At 43.4% G+C, this 18,539-nt stretch overlaps 3 protein-coding genes across 6 annotated transcripts; 2 read left to right on the top strand and 1 right to left on the bottom strand.

The window, feature by feature from the left end:
- The first annotated feature begins 204 nt into the window (after nucleotides 1–204).
- Nucleotides 205–5,271, top strand: LOC102718554 (putative pentatricopeptide repeat-containing protein At5g08310, mitochondrial). 4 transcript variants are annotated; one of them, XR_005811933.1, is made up of 6 exons: nucleotides 205–2,120; nucleotides 2,866–2,951; nucleotides 3,046–3,166; nucleotides 4,018–4,117; nucleotides 4,193–4,446; nucleotides 4,674–5,270. XR_005811933.1 is itself a non-coding variant. In XM_015837055.2 (1 exon), the coding sequence occupies exon 1, from the start codon at nucleotides 305–307 to the stop codon at nucleotides 2,807–2,809; it is 2,505 nt and encodes an 834-aa protein (XP_015692541.2). In that variant the 5' UTR covers nucleotides 205–304; the 3' UTR covers nucleotides 2,810–2,951. The 4 variants fall into 4 exon arrangements, 1 of the variants encoding a protein (XP_015692541.2); XR_005811934.1 differs by having other exon boundaries at nucleotides 3,046–4,117; nucleotides 4,193–4,279; nucleotides 4,674–5,271; XR_005811932.1 differs by having other exon boundaries at nucleotides 3,046–4,117; nucleotides 4,674–5,271.
- A 1,463-nt stretch (nucleotides 5,272–6,734) lies between these two features.
- On the top strand, nucleotides 6,735–8,978 carry LOC102718273 (transcription factor GTE8-like). Its single transcript, XM_040523937.1, has one exon. The coding sequence runs from the start codon at nucleotides 6,735–6,737 to the stop codon at nucleotides 8,796–8,798; it is 2,064 nt and encodes a 687-aa protein (XP_040379871.1). The 3' UTR covers nucleotides 8,799–8,978.
- A 1,660-nt stretch (nucleotides 8,979–10,638) lies between these two features.
- LOC102708896 (quinone oxidoreductase-like protein 2 homolog) lies at nucleotides 10,639–14,797 on the bottom strand. Its single transcript, XM_040524340.1, has 6 exons — nucleotides 14,369–14,797; nucleotides 13,758–13,866; nucleotides 12,999–13,090; nucleotides 12,651–12,909; nucleotides 11,884–12,027; nucleotides 10,639–11,140 (listed from the first exon to the last, which is right to left on the bottom strand). Exons 1-6 carry the CDS (start codon nucleotides 14,713–14,715, stop codon nucleotides 11,051–11,053), a joined length of 1,041 nt encoding a protein of 346 aa, XP_040380274.1. The 5' UTR covers nucleotides 14,716–14,797; the 3' UTR covers nucleotides 10,639–11,050.
- Nucleotides 14,798–18,539: the final 3,742 nt, after the last annotated feature.

Raw genomic sequence — 18,539 nt, 5'->3', positions numbered from 1 at the left:
TCTCTCTATCTTACAAATAGATATAGAGGATATCATATATGGATGATGCAGTGGAGTAAAAAAGATATAAAGAATGAAACTAGTTTAAATGATCATCCAAATAAAAATATGAATAACCAAATTTAAATAAGTTATTACCTCTAACCAAATATTAGGGACTAAGAAACCAAACACCACCTTACAAATGTTTGTAGTGTCATTTTCACGAATCTCCCTCCCGATTACTCGTCCCGGCGGCCACCTCCCGACTGTTGACTCCACTCCACTCCACCGCCGAGCGCCGCCTCCGCGCTCCGTGACCGCCATGTCGCTCCGTCGCCTCGCCGGCTCCCCCGCGTCACGCCCTCTCTTCGCCACGCGGCCCTTCTCTGCCACCGCCTCTCCAGCTCCGCCTGCTCCCGTGCCAACGTCCCCTTCCTACCTCGCCCACCACCTGCTCGACGAATTCTCCCGCCCGCGGGCCACCCGCGACGCGGCGCGGCTCTGCCGCCTCGCCGCCTCGCTCACCGCCCCCGCCGCGGAGTCCGTCATCCTGCGGCTCCCCTCCTGGCGCCACGCCCTCGACTTCTTCCGCTGGGCCGCCGAGCGGCCGGGCTTCCGCCACTCGTGCTACTCGCTCAACGCCATGGCCTCGCTCCTCCCCCGCCACCAGCACGCCCACCTCGATCGCCTCGCGGCCGACGCGATCGCCGCGCGCTGCCCCATGACTCCTGGTGCGCTGGGGTTCCTCCTCCGCTGCCTCGGCGCCGCCGGCCTCCCCGACACCGCCGTCCGCGTCTTCGACGCCGCGAGGTCCTCCTTCAGCTGCACCCCCAACCCGTACACCTACAACTGTCTTCTTGACGCGCTCGCCAAGGCCGGCCGCGCGGACGATGCTCAGGCAAGGCTCCAGGAAATGGTGGCGAGATGCGGCCAAGACAGTGTTGATAAGTACACGCTCACCTCACTCCTCCGGTGCTACTGCAATGCGGGTCGTCCTGATGACGCGGACGACGTGTTCCAGAGGATGAGCGAGCGGGGGTGGGTGGATGAGCATGTGCTTACGACACTGGCAGTGGCGTTCAGCAAGTGGGGTAAGGTGGACGGTGCGTTTGAGCTGCTGGGGAGGATGGAAGCACTGGGGATGAGATTGAGTGAGAAGACAGTGAGCGTGCTGGTTCATGGGTTCACCAAGCAAGGCCGGATTGACAAGGCCATGGACATGTTTGCTAAGATGGTCAGTTATGGGTTTGTTGTTGATTTGCCAATGTACAGTGTTTTAATTGAGGGCCTTTGTCAGCACAAAGATATCGCCAAAGCAATGGAGTTGTTTGAGAAACTGAAGGGCAGTGGAGTTGCTCCTGATGTCCGCTTACTCAAGAAGGTTATCGAGGCAATCTGTAGAGAAGGGGATTTTGCCATCGTTGGTCCGTTCATTAAAGAAAATGCAGAGTTCTTGAAATCAGGTAGTGTTGTCCTACTGTACAATGTAGTTTTAGAAGGGCTTGTCTATCGGGATGAGGTAGAAGCAGCTTATGAATTGCTGTGCTCCATGTTATCTAGTGGTCATGGGGGTAACAGTGATGTGGCTATTGGGGCACACATTTTGCATATCATTGAAGATGCTAAACCAAATTCTGATTCCTTTAACATTGTTGTCTGTGGCCTATGTAAGGTTAAGAAGCTGGATTTGGCCTTAACTCTCACAAAAGATATGATTAGTCTTGGTTTTAAGGGAAAAATTCTGATGTTTAATGATTTGATCCATGAGTTGTGCAACGTGGATCGATTAGATGAAGGATATGTGATATTTAACCAAATGAAGGATCTTGGTTTGGTACCCTCAGAGTTCACGTATAATTCATTGTTCTATGGCATCTGTAGGAAAAAAGATCCAAAGGCTGCTCTGGATCTACTAAGGGAGATGCGGACAAACGGGCATTCACCATGGATAAAGAACTGCACAGAGATGGTGCAACAGCTTTGCTTCAGTGGCAGGATAACAGAGGCGCTGCAATTTCTAGATGGAATGCTTCAAATTGGTTTCCTTCCTGACATTGTCACATACTCAGCAGCCATGAATGGAATGTGTAAAACTGGAGAGGTGAACAACGCGTTAGGCCTCTTCCGTGACATTTCTTGTAAGCATTATCTTCCTGATGTGGTAGCACATAATATCTTGATAAATGGGTTTCGAAAATCAAGTAAATTGGATGAAGCACAAAAAATTATGGAAGAGATGTTAGAGAAGGGTCTGTTTCCTTCAATTGTTACATACAACCTTATGATTGATGTTTGTTGCAAGGCTGGTAGGATTGAGAAAGCAATTGCTTACTTAGATAAAATGGTTCATGAAGAAAAGCAACCAACAGTAATTACATATACAAGTCTGATAGGTGGATTCTGCAGTGCTGGTAGGGCTGATGAAGCCATTAAATTGTGGTGCGAAATGAGGGAGAAAGGTTGTGCTCCAAACAATATAGCATATACTGCTTTCGTAAGCGGGTTGTGCAAATGTGGCCGGATAGAGACTGCAGTAGCCTACTTTGAAGAGATGGTGGCAAAAGGTTTTGAGTTAGATACATTTTCCCTCTTATATCTTATAAATCTTTTGATATCAAATGGACATTCCACTAAGGGATGTGAACTTTTAAAAGAGGTTCTCCGGAAAGATACATATGGTAATAATTTGAAATTGGTAGGCTTAATAAATACGGCAATTGTGGAGCTGTCTAAAGATGAAAGAACTTCCTCAGATATCCTGAAATTTGTAGAGAAAGGTCTAGTTTCAAGTTCTCAATCTTTGCCCAACAAAGATGGAGGCGAATGATAACTGTTGCTGGTGTAAGTAAAGTTTTTTTATACTGGTGTCCTGTGGTGCTGTAGATTTTTCATTGCTTCTGTCTACATGCCCTTCTGCATCATACAACTACTTTCATGCTGCGTGCACTGGTGTCAACTCTAGGTGCAAGGTATGCTTTTGTTTCCTTTCTGTTTTCTTGCTCTCTCTTGGAAGAAGTCTTGTCATAACCTTGCATGTCTTCACTTTAACCATTGTTTTTATAGGTCTGCATTCTGCAATGCCTGCGTTCTATCACAGCAGTGGAAAGGGGTATTTTGGGTGTTTCAACAAATGAGAATGAATAGTTTGACACCTATAGGTGCAACATTTGGGTTAGTGATGGAGGTAAGCTTTTAACTGTTCATCTTGTCGTTTGGATGATTAGTGTTCGATGGGTACTTTGGAAATGTGTAAGAAATAAATGGGAATACTTAAAGGAATATATAATTGATTCACAAAGCATGTGATTGTGAGGTTCATAAGTCCAGTTTAGCTGTCTCCTCCTGATAGAAATTAGGTTAGAGAAGCTTATGATTTTGTTTATTTTACATCCATCCTGTATGTATGTTTGGAGATCAAAACTGCACTGTTATAATCTTTTGGTCATCTCTCCTTTTCTTTTTTGGGAAATAGTGGGTTAGGCTCATCTGTGTTATAAATTGAAACCATCCCTTTGTTTCCAAATGTACCATTTGATGATAATTTCCATAAAGATAGCTAAAGCTTTGCTGTGGCTGTGCTGTGGAAGTGGAACTGATATGTACATCCACTGTACTGTTCCATGCAATGTAATGCCAGATTTTCTTCCATCATTCCTTGTCAGAGGAGCTTGCAAAAAGGAGGTGATGCAAAGTTTCCTCTTCTCAGAGAGTGCACAGAACACAGTTATAATCTGAATCAGAATGCAAATTCTTGTGTATAAACTCTTAATTGCTCTGGTCTTATCCATAATTCTGGCCTTTATTTCCCATTATCTTAAGTTTATTGTCTTCTCGTTCATGTCATATGTTGGCAGACTTAACCCACTAGTTCATAGAGATATGCACAGCACCTCTTTGCAGTCCAGTTGTTTGTAATCTCAAGCATCTAGTGTGGTGTTTGCATGCACAGATTGTCAAACATAATAAAAACATGCCCTTTCTTACTCAACTTTGATATGGCATGCTACCATACTCACTGGAGTTACTTTTTGAAAGGTCATGCTTAAAGCCAAGAAGTATGACTTTGTCCAAATTTTTTTTGAGAAGATGCAAAAAATTGGGGCACCTCCAAGCGCAATACGAGTAACTTATAAAGGTAGTACTTCAGTAAAGTTCATTCAACTTCTTGGTATTGACACTCATGTCATTTGTTTCTAATTTTTGGACTCAGTGTTAGTGAGAGCCCTGTGTGAACAAGGGAAAGTGAATAAAGCAGTTGAAGCAGTGAAGGATATGGAACAAAGGGTTTGTTTCAGAGGTTCGACTTTGGACAGATTCAAACTGATTTATAATGTGAAACAGAGAGTATTGCAGAAGCAATACCTTGTTCAGTAGTCTCCTACAATTGGTTTTTAAGAGTTAAAAACAAGGATACTGCATTTTTGCTTCACGAGTAGTATGAGATGTATTTTTCTGTAGTATACGGTAAGCCTTTTGAATTACTTATGAATTTCCATTGTTTAATGAATTCTCAATATGGCTCTACTAAGAACATGGCAAGAGTCTGCTATCCTTACAGTTTAGTTTTAGCTTGGTTAATGTGCTTAGATATATGAAATTGTGAACCCTATTTTATCAAGGAAAGAATGCAGTTTTTGTAGCACCCTACTTGGGGATTTGATATTAAGGCACAGCTGACTTGTGCTTTGCAGGACCCTCTAGTAACAAAAGGGGCCAATTTGGTTCCTTTGTTGGGCATTGATGTCTGGGAGCATGCCTACTACCTGCAGGTAATCTCATGCTGTTGGGATCGAAGGCACATTCTATAATCTCTTTATATTGCTAGCTCCACATATGATGTGATCAACAGATCACACATTCACACTTGAATGAGTTAGACAACTTATTTGGTTATTCCCCTTATAATATTTGCATCATGAAGCTACTGCTTTAAACTATTGACCCATTGATTTCCACAAAACCTAACAAGAGCAGAATAAAGTGACTGTCTCATGGATTATGTCACCAAATATTTGAGAAAGTTTAGTAGAATGGGAGTAGGCAATGGAACATTGGTTATGCATGCTTGGATACATTTGCATAGAGGTGGACAAATGAATAACATAATGCCTGTCGGTTTTGCTGCTGTACTTTCTTTGCTCCTGGTGGCGCACCTTTCTGTTTTCATTTTTCCTATGCGAATGAATAAGGCTGTGCTGAGCTATAGTGATGTGATCTAGCAAGAACACACGCTCACGAACAGCACATTAATACCGGACACAGAAGTAGTACTATTTATAATTCGACTTTTTTTTATACAGAGGCAAGAGCCCCTCCCATTTCTATTACCAGAAATGATCAGAACATGAATACAAATTTCAGAAAAAAGTTTAACATATATGAACAAAATTGTTAGCCTGTGCGAAGATAAGGCTATGTGGGTGAATTGTGATGGAGACGGTGGGACCGGTGGCTTCACTATTGCTTCCTACAAGCCACATTAGGGCTGATTTAGTTTATGGAAATTTTTGGGTTGGGTATCATATTGGATGTTTGATCAGATGTTGAAAGATTATTTCGGTGACTAATTAAAAACTAATTACATAGGGTGTCAAGAAACCATGAGACGAATTTTTTAAGCCTAATCAATTCGTCATTAGCACATATAAGTTACTGTAGCATTTATGGTTAATTCTGGACTAATTAGACTTAAAAGGTTTATCTCATAAATACCTTACAAACTATATAACTGGTTTTTAAACTATATTTAATGCTCTATACTTATCCAAAGATTCAAAGCTTTCTAGGTTACGCTGTCTTTATCGGTTGATCCTGGTGCTTGCTAAGCTAGTGGAAGAGGGGAGGCGGCAGCCTTTGTCCATATTGTCAACTTCTAACTTCGTCTGCTACATCACCACACTAGGTGGTGGAGATATGAACGCTGAAACACAATGACTCTCATTGTTTCGATTTTTTATTAAATAAAATAAAATCTCATCTTTTCTAAAAAAAATTACATGTGAATTTTTTATACGTGCTCGAAGTGACTTGAAAGAAAAACAAACCACGATTAAAAAACAACAAAATCAAGTTTAAAAATTAACCTTTAAAATCCAAATTTTGGTTTATAATAGGCTGTAATTGTGAAAGAGCCAAAATATATTAGACAATAGCGTTCATCTTAGAGGGAGTGTTTTAAGACCGATCATAGAAATGTGGTTAACTTTTATGTTTATGTTTGACTATCCGTCTTATTAAAAAAATACAAATATATAAAATTACAGGCTATATCTAAGGTCTTAATAATAATAATAAATCAAATTATAACAAAATAATTAATAATTATATAATTTTTAATAAGACGAAGAATCACATGTAAACATAAAAGTGAACCATGTCATATAAAAAAACATGAGGGGAGTATAGTTCATGCTCCGAAGCACAGAGGATCAATCTTCGTTTAAAAACAAAGTAGCAAAGAACAACACTCCTAGTGTCCGATTCCCCTCTCCTTGTAAAAAAAAAAGAAAAAGCAAAAATCAGGTGCCCTACACAATTTCACCGGAGCACTCCGACTCCGACTCCGACTCCGAGTCGATAGCTCCGACTCCCACACTATAAAACCACCGTCTCCTTCGCTTCCCATCACCGCTGTCTCATTCCTCCGCTTCCGATCTCCAGCCCCCGCTCGCTCGCTCGCTTCCATTCCGTCGATTCCATCCGTCCATCTGCCCTAGTTTTCCCTCGCGCGCACCACAACTTCGGCGATTGCCATGGCCGTCGGGAGGGTGCCGCCTCCTCCCGCGCCCGCGCATCCCGGTCTGCCAGGCCGGCGCCGGCTGAGGGAGCGCGTCCAGTCGGAGCGCCGGGCGGTGGGCGCCCTCGTCAAGAAGGCGGAGGCCTTGCTGGCCGGCCGCAGGGACGTCCGCGGCGGCGCTGCGGCGGGGGCGGAGGCGAAATCCGGTGCCTGCGGTCTCCTTCCCCGCGGCAAGAAGAGCGGGCGGTTCTTGAATCCGGAGGCCGCCACCGCCGCCGAGGCGGACGGGGATGCCTCCGCCACCAAGAGGAGGAAGACGATCGTCACCAGCCCGGGCGTGGAAGTGGAGATGGAGGTGATCGAGCCGAAGATGTCCAGGGCGGATAGGGAACGCCTCTACAGCCTCATCGCCTCGCTGTCGGCGGATTTGCCATGGCCGCCGCACATCGTCGAGCTGATGCAGACCGAATGCTGCTGCGCCGTCGACCCGAACGGCGATAAGATGGAGATCAACCTTAACTCCGCCAAAGACGCCACCTTGTTTCGGTTGCTGAACCTGCTCGAGGAGTTCGCGCAACAGAGCAAGATTCAGCCGCGCGCGGAGGATCAAGAACCGACCAAGATCCAGGACTGCGTTAGCCGCTCGACCCTCTGCCAACTCGAGGACGGTGAGATTGCCGATGAGGACGCAGACATGGAAATCATCGACGTCTGCAGCGGCATCTCTCCTCTAGTCGTCGAGCAAGAAGAGGATGGATTCAGTCGCGGCGCCTCCCCTGTTGCAGTTGACAAGTTCCCTGAACCTTCGCGCTCGAACTGCAGCCCTTCTGGATCATCCTGCAGAGTCTCTTCCTCATCTTCGGGCAGAGAGTCCGATGACGACAGCGAGCGCAGTTCAGATGAAGCTGAGGCGAAGCCATTGGAGGTGGAACAGCAGGTAGTCCCTGAGATTGAGATGCAGGAAGTCGCTGAACAAGATACCGGAGTTGAGCCAAAACCATTGGAGCAGCAAGAAGTCGCTGAACAAAACACGAAGCTGACCACCGAGAGCGAGCCGGCAGCATCTTCTGGATCATCTTCGGGAGGTGGCTCGTCTGCATCATCCTGCAGCTGTTCATCGTGCTGCTCTTCCGGCAGTGACTCCGACTCTTCTGACAACGAGGAAGACAGTGCAAGTAGCAGCCCTAAGCTTCACACTGAAGCTGTAGCCAAGCCATTGGAGCAGCAGCAAGTCACTCAACTTGACAAGAAGCTGATCACCGAGAGCGAGCCGGCAGCATCTTCTGGATCAACATCTTCATCTTCGGGAAGTGGCTCGTCTGCATCATCCTGCAGCTGTTCATCGTGCTCCTCTTCCGGCAGTGGCTCCGACTCTTCTGACGACGAGGAAGACAGTGCAAGTAGCAGGCCTAAGCTTCACACTGAAGCTGTAGCCAAGCCATTGGAGCAGCAGCAAGTCACTCAACTTGATAAGAAGCTGGCCGAGGAGAGACCAGCATCATCCTGCAGCGGTTCATCATCCTCCTCTTCCGGGAGTGGCTCCGACTCTTCTGACGATGATGAAGACAGTGCAAGCAGCAGCCCTGTTACCTCTGACCACCCCACCGAAGCTGCAGCCAAGCCGTCGGAGCAGCAGCAAGCCACTGAACACGATATGAAGCTGAATCTGGCAGAGAGTGAAGCACCTCCGGCAACTGAGATTGAGATGCAGGAAGCCACCGAACAAGATATCGGAGTCGAGCCAAAGGCGCCATTGGAGCAGCAAGAGGCCACTGAGCTTAACAAGAAGCTGACCAAGGAAAGACCAGCATCTGCTGGCACTGAGATGAAGGAGCTCATCGCCAGAGCGCAGGAGAAGAAGCAGCAGCTGCGGCGGCGTGCGCTCGAGAGGAAGAGAGCGCGCGAGCAGCTGGAGGAGATGGAGAGGACGGCGCGGCCGGTGTACGAGCACATCGACCCCAGCGTCATGGAGCAGCTGGGGATCTCTCCCATGGTGGAGTATATGGTCAGTTCGGAGAAATCCCAGGACAGTGAGCGTTGCCTGCTACAGAAGCTCGGCTTGTTCCTGAAAAGCACATAGTGTTGATGAGTAGGGAATCGTAGGATGGTTCATCGATGGTGTAAATCTCTCTAGGTTCTTGTAGGCTGTCGCGTCACGTGTGTTGTTGTCTTCAGTTGCTCGTTCCTTTGAGCCTGGAGCAACCTGTTCAATAGGATGTATTTAAACCCATTCATTGATTAATTGAGTTATGTAAATCCACTTATTAGAGTGTGGATGAGCTGAAGCAGAGTGTAGGAATAGGGTTCGTCACTATTATGTGTATTATATCTGATTATATGGAAATATGCATCATATTAAACAATTGTTTCAGCACTATTTCAGTTGTATGGTCAGGCCCACGGTTTCCCTTACCGCGTAAGCCGCTAAAACCGCGGTACCACGCTTTCGCGGATCCCGCACGGTAACCGTAAAAACCAAGATGAATTTGAATCCAAAAAATTTAAATTTAAACTTGCGTGGTTTTCGCGGCTTACCGCGCGGTTTGCCGCGGTTACGGTAAGCCACGAAAACCGCGGTACCTACTTGCTGGAACAACATATGAGAACAGCGGTTATCGCAGCTTACCGCGTGGTTTTTTAGCCGAAACAGTGGTTATCGCGAGAAAACCGTGGTTACCGCGAGGAGACCGCGGGTGTGATGTCAAATGCAAAAAAAACTTATAAAAATCTAAAAAAATACATGAAAAATAAAAAAAAAATTTGTGACTATATTTATGACAATAGGACATGTTATAGGGAAAACAAGAAAATTTTTACATGATATTTTCTAAATTCTTAATATTACAACATATACAAACATACACCGGCATATCAAATTTACTAAATAATTCACTCCAATAACAAGTAATAACAACTTCATTTTGATTGTTGTGTCACAACTATACCTACTACCTATTATTACGAATAAAACTATTATGTACGTACTAACATGCACGTATAATTTTTCTCTATACATATTTTTCATATATATATCGTTGTATATTTGTATTTCAACATTATGTACCCTAGTGTCTAGTGTAAATTAATAATGGCTCAACACAAAATATTCTTGACCATCTTACTATGAAATATTACTTGCAATAGGCTAATTTTTAATTTTGTTTCCTGAAATACTCGTTTATGATTTTTAATTACACTGGAAATACATTTTTTTCATTAATTTCTTTGACAAAACTACACTATATATCAACATATACCACATATATTTTTTTCATTAAATTTCCTCAAATTTTTTAAATTCTCGTTAAATTTAAACTCGGTTACCGCGGCTTACCGAAACCGTGCCTCCACGGAGAGCATGGTTACCGCGGTAACCGCCGCGGTTTTCGCGGTTTTGCAAACCTTGGTAAGGCCTATGTTTTTGAACAATATAGTTCATAGTAGACAAATCAAGGCGACAGAATCAATATAAAGTTGTAGAACATCGCGCAAACTGCCCAAAAAGACAAACATCGAGCAAACGGTTAGGGAATTATGAGCAAAACATCGCAAGGTCTGACTCGTGTTTGTTGCCACCGGATACCACGTCGAATTTTGGCGTTGCTTTGACACACATAGATATCAATGAATTAGGCATGCACATGAATGAAAATGGTCCGCGTTACGGCACACAAACGACCGGTTCTAGGCGTCGTCGTATTGACACCGGGTTGAGGCGTAGAGTCGCCAAACTTGCTGAGTTTTTTGTCACCCTTTTCTCTTTCTGCCCATCTTTTTCTTCTCCTTATAAGCTAAAATTTAAAATTTAAATCTAAATTTAGAGTACATTTTAAAGTTTTCTCATCATAGTTTAATTTTTAACATTGACTTTTAAATCACGAAGAACACGTATATAAAAATTTTATTTACAAATATACCATTTAACCTTTTCACTAAATGAGTTGAAACAGTCACCCCCTTTTCACTAAATTTTATTTACAAATATACCGTTTGACCTTTTCACAAAGAACACGTATATAAAAATTTTATTTACACATATCCTCTTCTGTCTTCTCAAACATCCTGCACAACACACCACAACGGTGTTTCGGCTATGTTGCAGTGAAGAAGCTCGACAGTGAACCACCTAACCTACAACACTCAAATTTATTTTCAACTTCTTTACTCACTGGTCTACAGACAAGAACTAATACTTGTAAAGCACATTATTCAGAAGGGCTTGCCCCTGCCTTGGATAATACTGTCGTTGTCAGTTTATACATATGGCAAGTAGTGCATTAGAAGCATTAGAGCCTTGATTTTGAACAGAACCCTTATGAATTCTGAAGTGCATTAGAGCCTTGATTTTGCTGACGAGTCCATCACAATCATCACTTTACCAACGGCCTTCCTGTCTCTCAGGGCTGCAAAAGCCAGATGGGCCTGTAGAAATGTTAACACCACATAGTTCACTTAAATTCACAAGGCAACAAAATAATAAGATAAGAGAAATTTTAATATACGCCACAATCCGTTTACGAGCTTGAAGATATGAATAACAGTTACAAATGGCGAAACCCCACATGGCTGGCCCTTATTCTGACTGGCGGACATTACAGTATGATCTGGGCACGTTAATCAGCATGCAATTCCCAGAAAATTGACAAAAAAGACCAAGAGCTTCCGGGTCAAACCAACTTACCATCCACTTAAACCAATGCAATCACACAGAAGTACCATTTTCTTAGATACCATGCTCAACTGGCTTAGTATTACGATGTGTGTCCACATTAACATGCCCAGGCACGGACAATTGGTTGCTTAATAAGTGCATCAGCACACTGAAGAACAACTTTTGCATACCAAGATGATTATTGGATCATAATCACAAAAGCCAGTATAGCAGCCAAATGAGGCAAAATGTGCCAAGCAACATTAAGGACAGACTATCCAAGTTCACCAAAAGCTCACACTACACATGAAAGACCCCATTCAGAACATGGGAGTTTTATATGTGTCCTGCAGGTACAGAGCTGTCTCTAATGGAATTTCTGTGAAGCATTTTGCACTCAAGACCTATGTGTTGCCTTCAGGACAGATTGGGACATGCAACATTTTGAGTGATATGTGATGAATGTTATAGGATTTGCAACCATTATGAGGTTTGGTTAAATGTCGTCGCTTACCTCATGGAGCCTGTAAGTGTGGGAAATTTGGACTGTTATCAACCCTTTTGAAAGCCATGATAGGAGTTCATTGAGGGAATCAATTAGTACAGGTGGCTGATGAATTAAGTAGCTTCCCCAGTACAAACCATGAACTGTCCAATTCTGAAACAGCATGCAGCAATTAGTTACTAATTTTTAATAAGAAAAAAAATGTAGAAAGATATTTTAGAATATCCTTATCACAGAATCCAGTGCTTGAAATATTCTGAATTTCCCAACCTTTCCATCTCACTTTCTAGCTGGAAATCTGTCATGTAAATCTAAGTCTTCTAAAAATTCAACTTTAGATTGGTCTATTATATATATTTTTCTCTGATTCGACAGTTGCAAAATTTACACTATTGTTGTCTCTGTTTGGTTTTTCTTACTTCAAGTGATTATTAATCCTAATGAATTCAGGCAAATTAATTCTTCAGCAGAATCCCTATCAGACTCACTTATTGAGAAAGGGCATCAGTCCCACCTCCTTAAGCAAGTGAAAGCTTGTCCCAACGATAGAATTGTTCTACTCTAAGAATCTGGTGCACATAAGCAAGGCAAGGAGCAGTGAATCCAGATCCCTATGATGCTGTTGAGAGAAAGGACTTGAAGTACTACCTCTTAAGAAAATAAAAGCCAGCAACGATTAAATTGTTTTTATTCTGCAATACAGTGCATATAAACAAGGAGCAGAACAGTGTGCGAAAAGGCAAAATTGCAGAAAATTCAATAAGAAAATGGTCTACCTTAACAAGTGCGATGTTTGCTCTAATAACTGGTACATCTCCACTGGCAAATCCAATGATCAGAATATGTGCACCCCAATTGAGAATTTTCAGACTATCTTGTGTTAATTTGCCCCCAACAGGATCATATAAGACATCAACACCTTTGAGGCCTCTGGCCTTTAAAAATGATTTGGCACTTTCTATAATACTTTCCTTGCTTGAGTCAATTACATGGTCAGCTCCAATAGACTTGAGATACTGCAATTTCTCAGTTCCCCTGAAGCCCAGAAAAAAAAAAGGATATTTAGGTAGAGAATACAAATTGGTGAAATGCAATAGCAACTGCACAAGAATTGTGTCACTCACCTAGCAACAGCAATAACAACAGCACCACAAACTTTTCCTATTTGTACAGCAGATGCCCCGACACCACCAGCAGCACCAAGAACAAGTAGCACCTATGATTACAACCGCTATTAACAATATCCAACAATGAATAATGTAATGGGAGCACATGACAGAATACTTATAACATTTATACTCCCTCTGGTTTATTATGTTTTACGCCATTAACTTCTAAATCTACATTTGACCATTCGTCTGTTTAAAAAATCTATGTAATTACTAATTATTTTGTCATGAATCGTTTTATCATTGAAAGAACTTTAAGCATGAATTATAATTTTGCATATTTACAAAGAAATTTGAATAAGAAGAGTGGTCAAACAAATATTTTGAAGTTAACTTTGTCAAATATTAAAAATCGCAGTGGTATTTGCTAAGCTAAATGCACATACCATAATCACGTTCCTTTGCATTACAAGTGCTAAGGCAAGCATCACTCAATAGAAATCTTTCCGCTTACAGCTGATTATAAGAAGTAATGGCTTATCACGACTAAAAATAATTTACCTTCAACAGCGCACACAATAAGACAAGCATCACTCAATAGCGCACACAGTACTGTTAACCAAATCATTACTAGGAAACATTTACCTTCAACAACAAAGACCCTTACCCTATCAATAAATCCTTGCCCATAACTGTAACATGAATAATGTACAAGTGCCAAAATGGATATCTTATAAGTATTTTATACTCGAGCAGATGAACACGGGGGCCAACCTGACCAGCCTTTAGTTGAGCTCTATGTACAAGGCCCACATGCGAGGTACCAAATGCAACAGGCAATGCTCCAGCAGCAACCAAGTCACATCCATCAGGCACCAAAAATCTGATTCAAAACAACATAGCACTGATTCAATAAAACCTACCAGAAATCCAGAATAAATATGCTGCCTTTTCTATTCCCTGACTACATACTAAGAATTTGAGATGTGCGCATCTCTGATTATGATTCTGATCCAATGATTTTTGAATGTGCCTTATCCTTACAAATGGGGATTAAGGCTCAACTATCTATATAAACAGACAACAAGAATCTCATTTTTGTTATAAAAGAACCACATAGTCTCTCCCACAGCCCCACGTGTAGGCATTTCATAGAATAAATCGTTTTTCCCCCTTGCATAGCATCTACCAAACTAGCAGAAAGATTAACTTGAACAAATTTAAGCTGCTGTAGAAATGGCCTTGTACGACAACAGCTAGTCAACTACTCCTCCCCCTCTCTGCAATCCAGAGAGCGATCCACTTGGAGTAAGCTAAGCTACGCCCAATCGAGCAGAGATCACCACCCGAGAGACGGAGAGAGCGAGGAGGGTTTCACAACTCACAGCTGCTTCTCCTCGGTGACGAGGAGACCCGCGAAGGAGCCGAGGGAGGCGACGGCGCAGACGCGGTCCCCGGGGCGAAACCTCCGCACGGCGGGGCCGACGGCGTCGACGACCCCGGCGTAGTCGGAGCCAGGCACGAAGGGCAGCGCGGGCCGCTCCTGGTATTTGCCCTGCACCTGCAGGTAGGTGGCGAAGTTGAGGCTGGTGGCCGCCACGCGCACCCGCACGGACTTCGGCGACGGGAGCCCCGGCGCGGGGTGGTCCCCGGAGACCGGCGCGAACGGGGAGGCCTCGCCGCCGGGGGCCAGCGTGGGGTCCCCGAGCCGCTGCACCACGAGCGCGTCCATTTGTCGTGCACACAGAAGAGAACACAGAAGAGATGCAACCCAGGAGATCGACCAGAGCACGCAAGCCGAACGTGAGATACCACAAGTCAACATGGGCCCGGTAAATAGCTGCCCCATGATTGAACTGGGAGGGAGACCTATTGACATATTGCTGTATAAAGTTAGCAGAGAATGGGGAGAGAGTTCGAACATCGTTGAACCTTCCAAACCACTGATACATCTCTCGCTCGGAAATTCTGTCTCTCTCGTTCTGTTCTTCCTACTACGTTTCTTGTGTTCTATCCTTCACGATTATTCTAGGGTTTCAGGAGGTCGAGACGTAACATTTTGGTATCAGAGCGCTCAATCCTGGAGAAGCCACGCTGCACTTCGAGATTGCAGTCGCAAGTAGAAGCCATGGAGAAGCAAGGCAACGATTTCAGTAAAGTGTTGAGCGAGATACATGATTCCTTGATGACGATGAATGCAAAGCAAGGAGAAACCCAAGTGGCCATAGTGAAGCTGGATGTTGGAATCAGCAACTGGAGACCTCAGGTGGATGCAGCGGTGCAGGAGCTACGAGAGGAAATCAGCGACATCCATCGACAAGTGGAGCATCTGGAGAAGGAGACGGTGAACAAGGAGGTGGCCACAAATCCAACCCGACCGGATTTGCGGGAGGGCAAGCGTAAGCCACCATTGTTGTCTACATCCAGAAGAATGGTTTCCAATTCAAGAGGAAATGGTGTCTCGGGTGGAAGATCGTTTACAAATCGTCGTTCCAGGGAGGAGGAGTTCATGGAGAATCTCAATTCGATAGGAGGAAGGGGTTCGTGGGAAGCAAATCATTCTGATTATGGGCGAAATGGGAACTGTGAGTTCAAAGAAAATGATCTGTTTGGTGAATCAGGTGAGAGGCATTATAATCACCGAGTCCCAAAGTTGGATTTCCCTGTTTTTGATGGTGTTGACCCCATGGATTGCTGCATGAAGTGCAAGCATTATTTCGATGTTTGTAGTACTCTTCTAGGACTATGGGTTCGTGTGGCTACCATTTACTTCAAAGGTAGAGCCGCAGCATGGTTGCGATCTTCTCGAGCTCATCTAAAATTTCCAGTGTGGGAGTCATTTTGTGCAGCAGTGATTCAGAAATTTCATCGATATCGACATCAGTTGTTGATTCGACAAATTGATACAATAAAGCAAATGGATATGTCTCAGATTACTTTGGGAGGTTTGATGAGTTGATGACTGAACTGTTAGTGTATGACCCTGCTGTAAATGTGCTTTATCTAACACACAAGTTTACAGATGGCTTGAGAAAGGAAATTCGTAATGCAGTCATGCTTCACAGACCTAGAGATTTGGAGACTGCTTTTGCTTTGGCCTTAGTGCAAGAAGAATTGACAGAAACATCAGTCAATAAGGAAGTAAGGAGAATAGAGAACGATGGATTTCAACGACTGAGCAGTAAAGGGACATATCCATTTTCATCAACAACTCCAAGTAAATCGATGAATGGAACAGAAAATTCACAGGGTGAAGAGAGAGGTGTGCCTTGGACAGAAGGGAGTAAGATAGGCAACACCACTAATGACAAGATGGCAGCACTAAAGGCTTATCGTCGTGCTCAGGGATTATGTTATGTGTGTGCTGAAAAATGGTCACAAAGCCATAAATTTGCAAGTGAAGTTCTCTTTCTGCTGTTATAGGAGCAAGAAGTAGAAGAACAACCAAATGAACTCACAGAAAACATACATTTTGAGTCTGAAGTGTTGGCACTTTCAGTTCAAGCTATTCAGGGATCTGAAACTGAGGGAACTATCAAGCTGTTGGGACAGATTCAAGGACTGGAAATCTTGATTTTAGTGGACTCCGGGCAGCACTGTCAGTTTCCTTAGCTCTGAAATTGCAACAAAGATACCTGGAGTTGAGCCTTTATCTCACCTAGTCAAAGGTAAAGGTGGCAAATGGTGAGATGATGGAGTGTCAGTCTGCAATACCTCAATTTGAGTGAAGCACTCAGGGGCATGTATTCACCACAAATCTTCGAGTGATTTCTCTAGGTGGATATGCCATGATTCTGGGCATGGACTGGTTATCTCAACACAGTCTCATGAGTATTGATTGGGCTCATAAGAAGTTAGCTCTTTGGAAATTAGGTGGGCCAATCAACTTGGAAGGTATAGTTCCTGAACTAACACAGTGCAAGGCTGTTACTGTTAATCAATTACACCAATTGCAAACTCATATTGTTGTGACACATTTGGTTCAATTGTGGGAGTCAGCCCAACCGACTGTAGATGAAACAATACCTTCAGAAGTACAGGATGTGATGAAATAATTTGAGGTAGTCTTTCAAGAACCAAAAGTTTTACCACCACCTACACAGTATGATCACACCATACCACTCATACCTAGAGCTCAATCGGTTATATCAGACCTTATAGATATACTCCTGCTCAAAAGGATGAAATTGAATCACAAGTGAAAGAAATGTTGGATAAGGGAATAATTCAACCCAGTAGCAGTCCGTTCTCTTCTTTGGTTTTGCTAGTCAAGATGACAAGATGGCAGCACTAAAGGCTTATCGTCGTGCTCAGGGATTATGTTATGTGTGTGCTGAAAAATGGTCACCAAACCATAAATTTGCAAGTGCAGTCCAATTACATGCAGTTCAAGATCTCTTTCTGCTGTTATATGAGCAAGAAGTAGAAGAACAACCAGATGCATTCACAGAAAACATACATTTTGAGTCTGAAGTGTTGGCACTTTCAGTTCAAGCTATTCAGGGATCTAAAACTGAGGGAACTATCAGGCTGTTGGGACAGATTCAAGGACCGGAAATCTTGATTTTAGTGGACTCGGACATCACTATCGGTTTCCTTAGCTCTAAAATTGCAACAAAGATACTTGGAGTAGAGCCTTTATCTCACCCAGTCAAAGGTAAAGGTGGCAAATGGTGAGATGATGGAGTGTCGGTCTGCAATACCGCAATGTGAGTGAAGCACTCAGGGGCATGTATTCACCACAAATCTTCGAGTGATTTCTCTAGGTGGATATGACATGATTCTAGGCATGGACTGGTTATCTCAACACAGTCCCATGAGTATTGATTGGGCTCATAAGAAGTTAGCTCTTTGGAAATTAGGTGGAACAATCAACTTGCAAGGTATAGTTCCTGAACTAACACAGTGCAAGGCTGTTACTGTTAATCAAACACACCGATTGCAAACTCATATTGTTGTGACACATTTGGTTCAATTGTGGGAGTCAGCCCAACCGACTGTAGATGAAACAATACCTTCAGAAGTGTAGGATGTGCTGAAAGAATTTGAGGCAGTCTTTCAAGAACCAAAAGTTTTACCACCACCTAGACAATATGATCACACCATACTACTCATACCTGGAGCTCAACCGGTTAATATCGGACCTTATAGATATACTCCTGCCCAAAAGGATGAAATTGAATCACAAGTGAAAGAAATGTTGGATAAGGGAATAATTCAACCCAGTAGCAGTCCGTTCTTTTCTCTGGTTTTGTTGGTCAAGAAAAAAGATGGTACATGGCGCTTTTGTGTGGATTACAGACATTTAAATGCCATTACAATTAAGAACATTGGTTTACCAAACATAGATGAATTGTTGGATGAGTTGGCAAGATCCCATTGGTTCACCAAACTGGACTTGCGGTCTGGATATCATCAAATTCGTATGCATGTGCAAGATGAACACAAGACTGCATTAAAGACTCATAGTGGTCATTATGAATTCAGAGTTATTCCTTTTGGTCTCACCAGTGCACCTGCTACATTTCGGGGAGTCATGAACAGTGCGTTTGCTAC

The sequence above is a fragment of the Oryza brachyantha genome, chromosome 5 (genome assembly GCF_000231095.2).
Source record: "Oryza brachyantha chromosome 5, ObraRS2, whole genome shotgun sequence".
NCBI lineage: Eukaryota > Viridiplantae > Streptophyta > Magnoliopsida > Poales > Poaceae > Oryza > Oryza brachyantha.
This window is presented reverse-complemented; position numbering and strand designations above follow the sequence as displayed.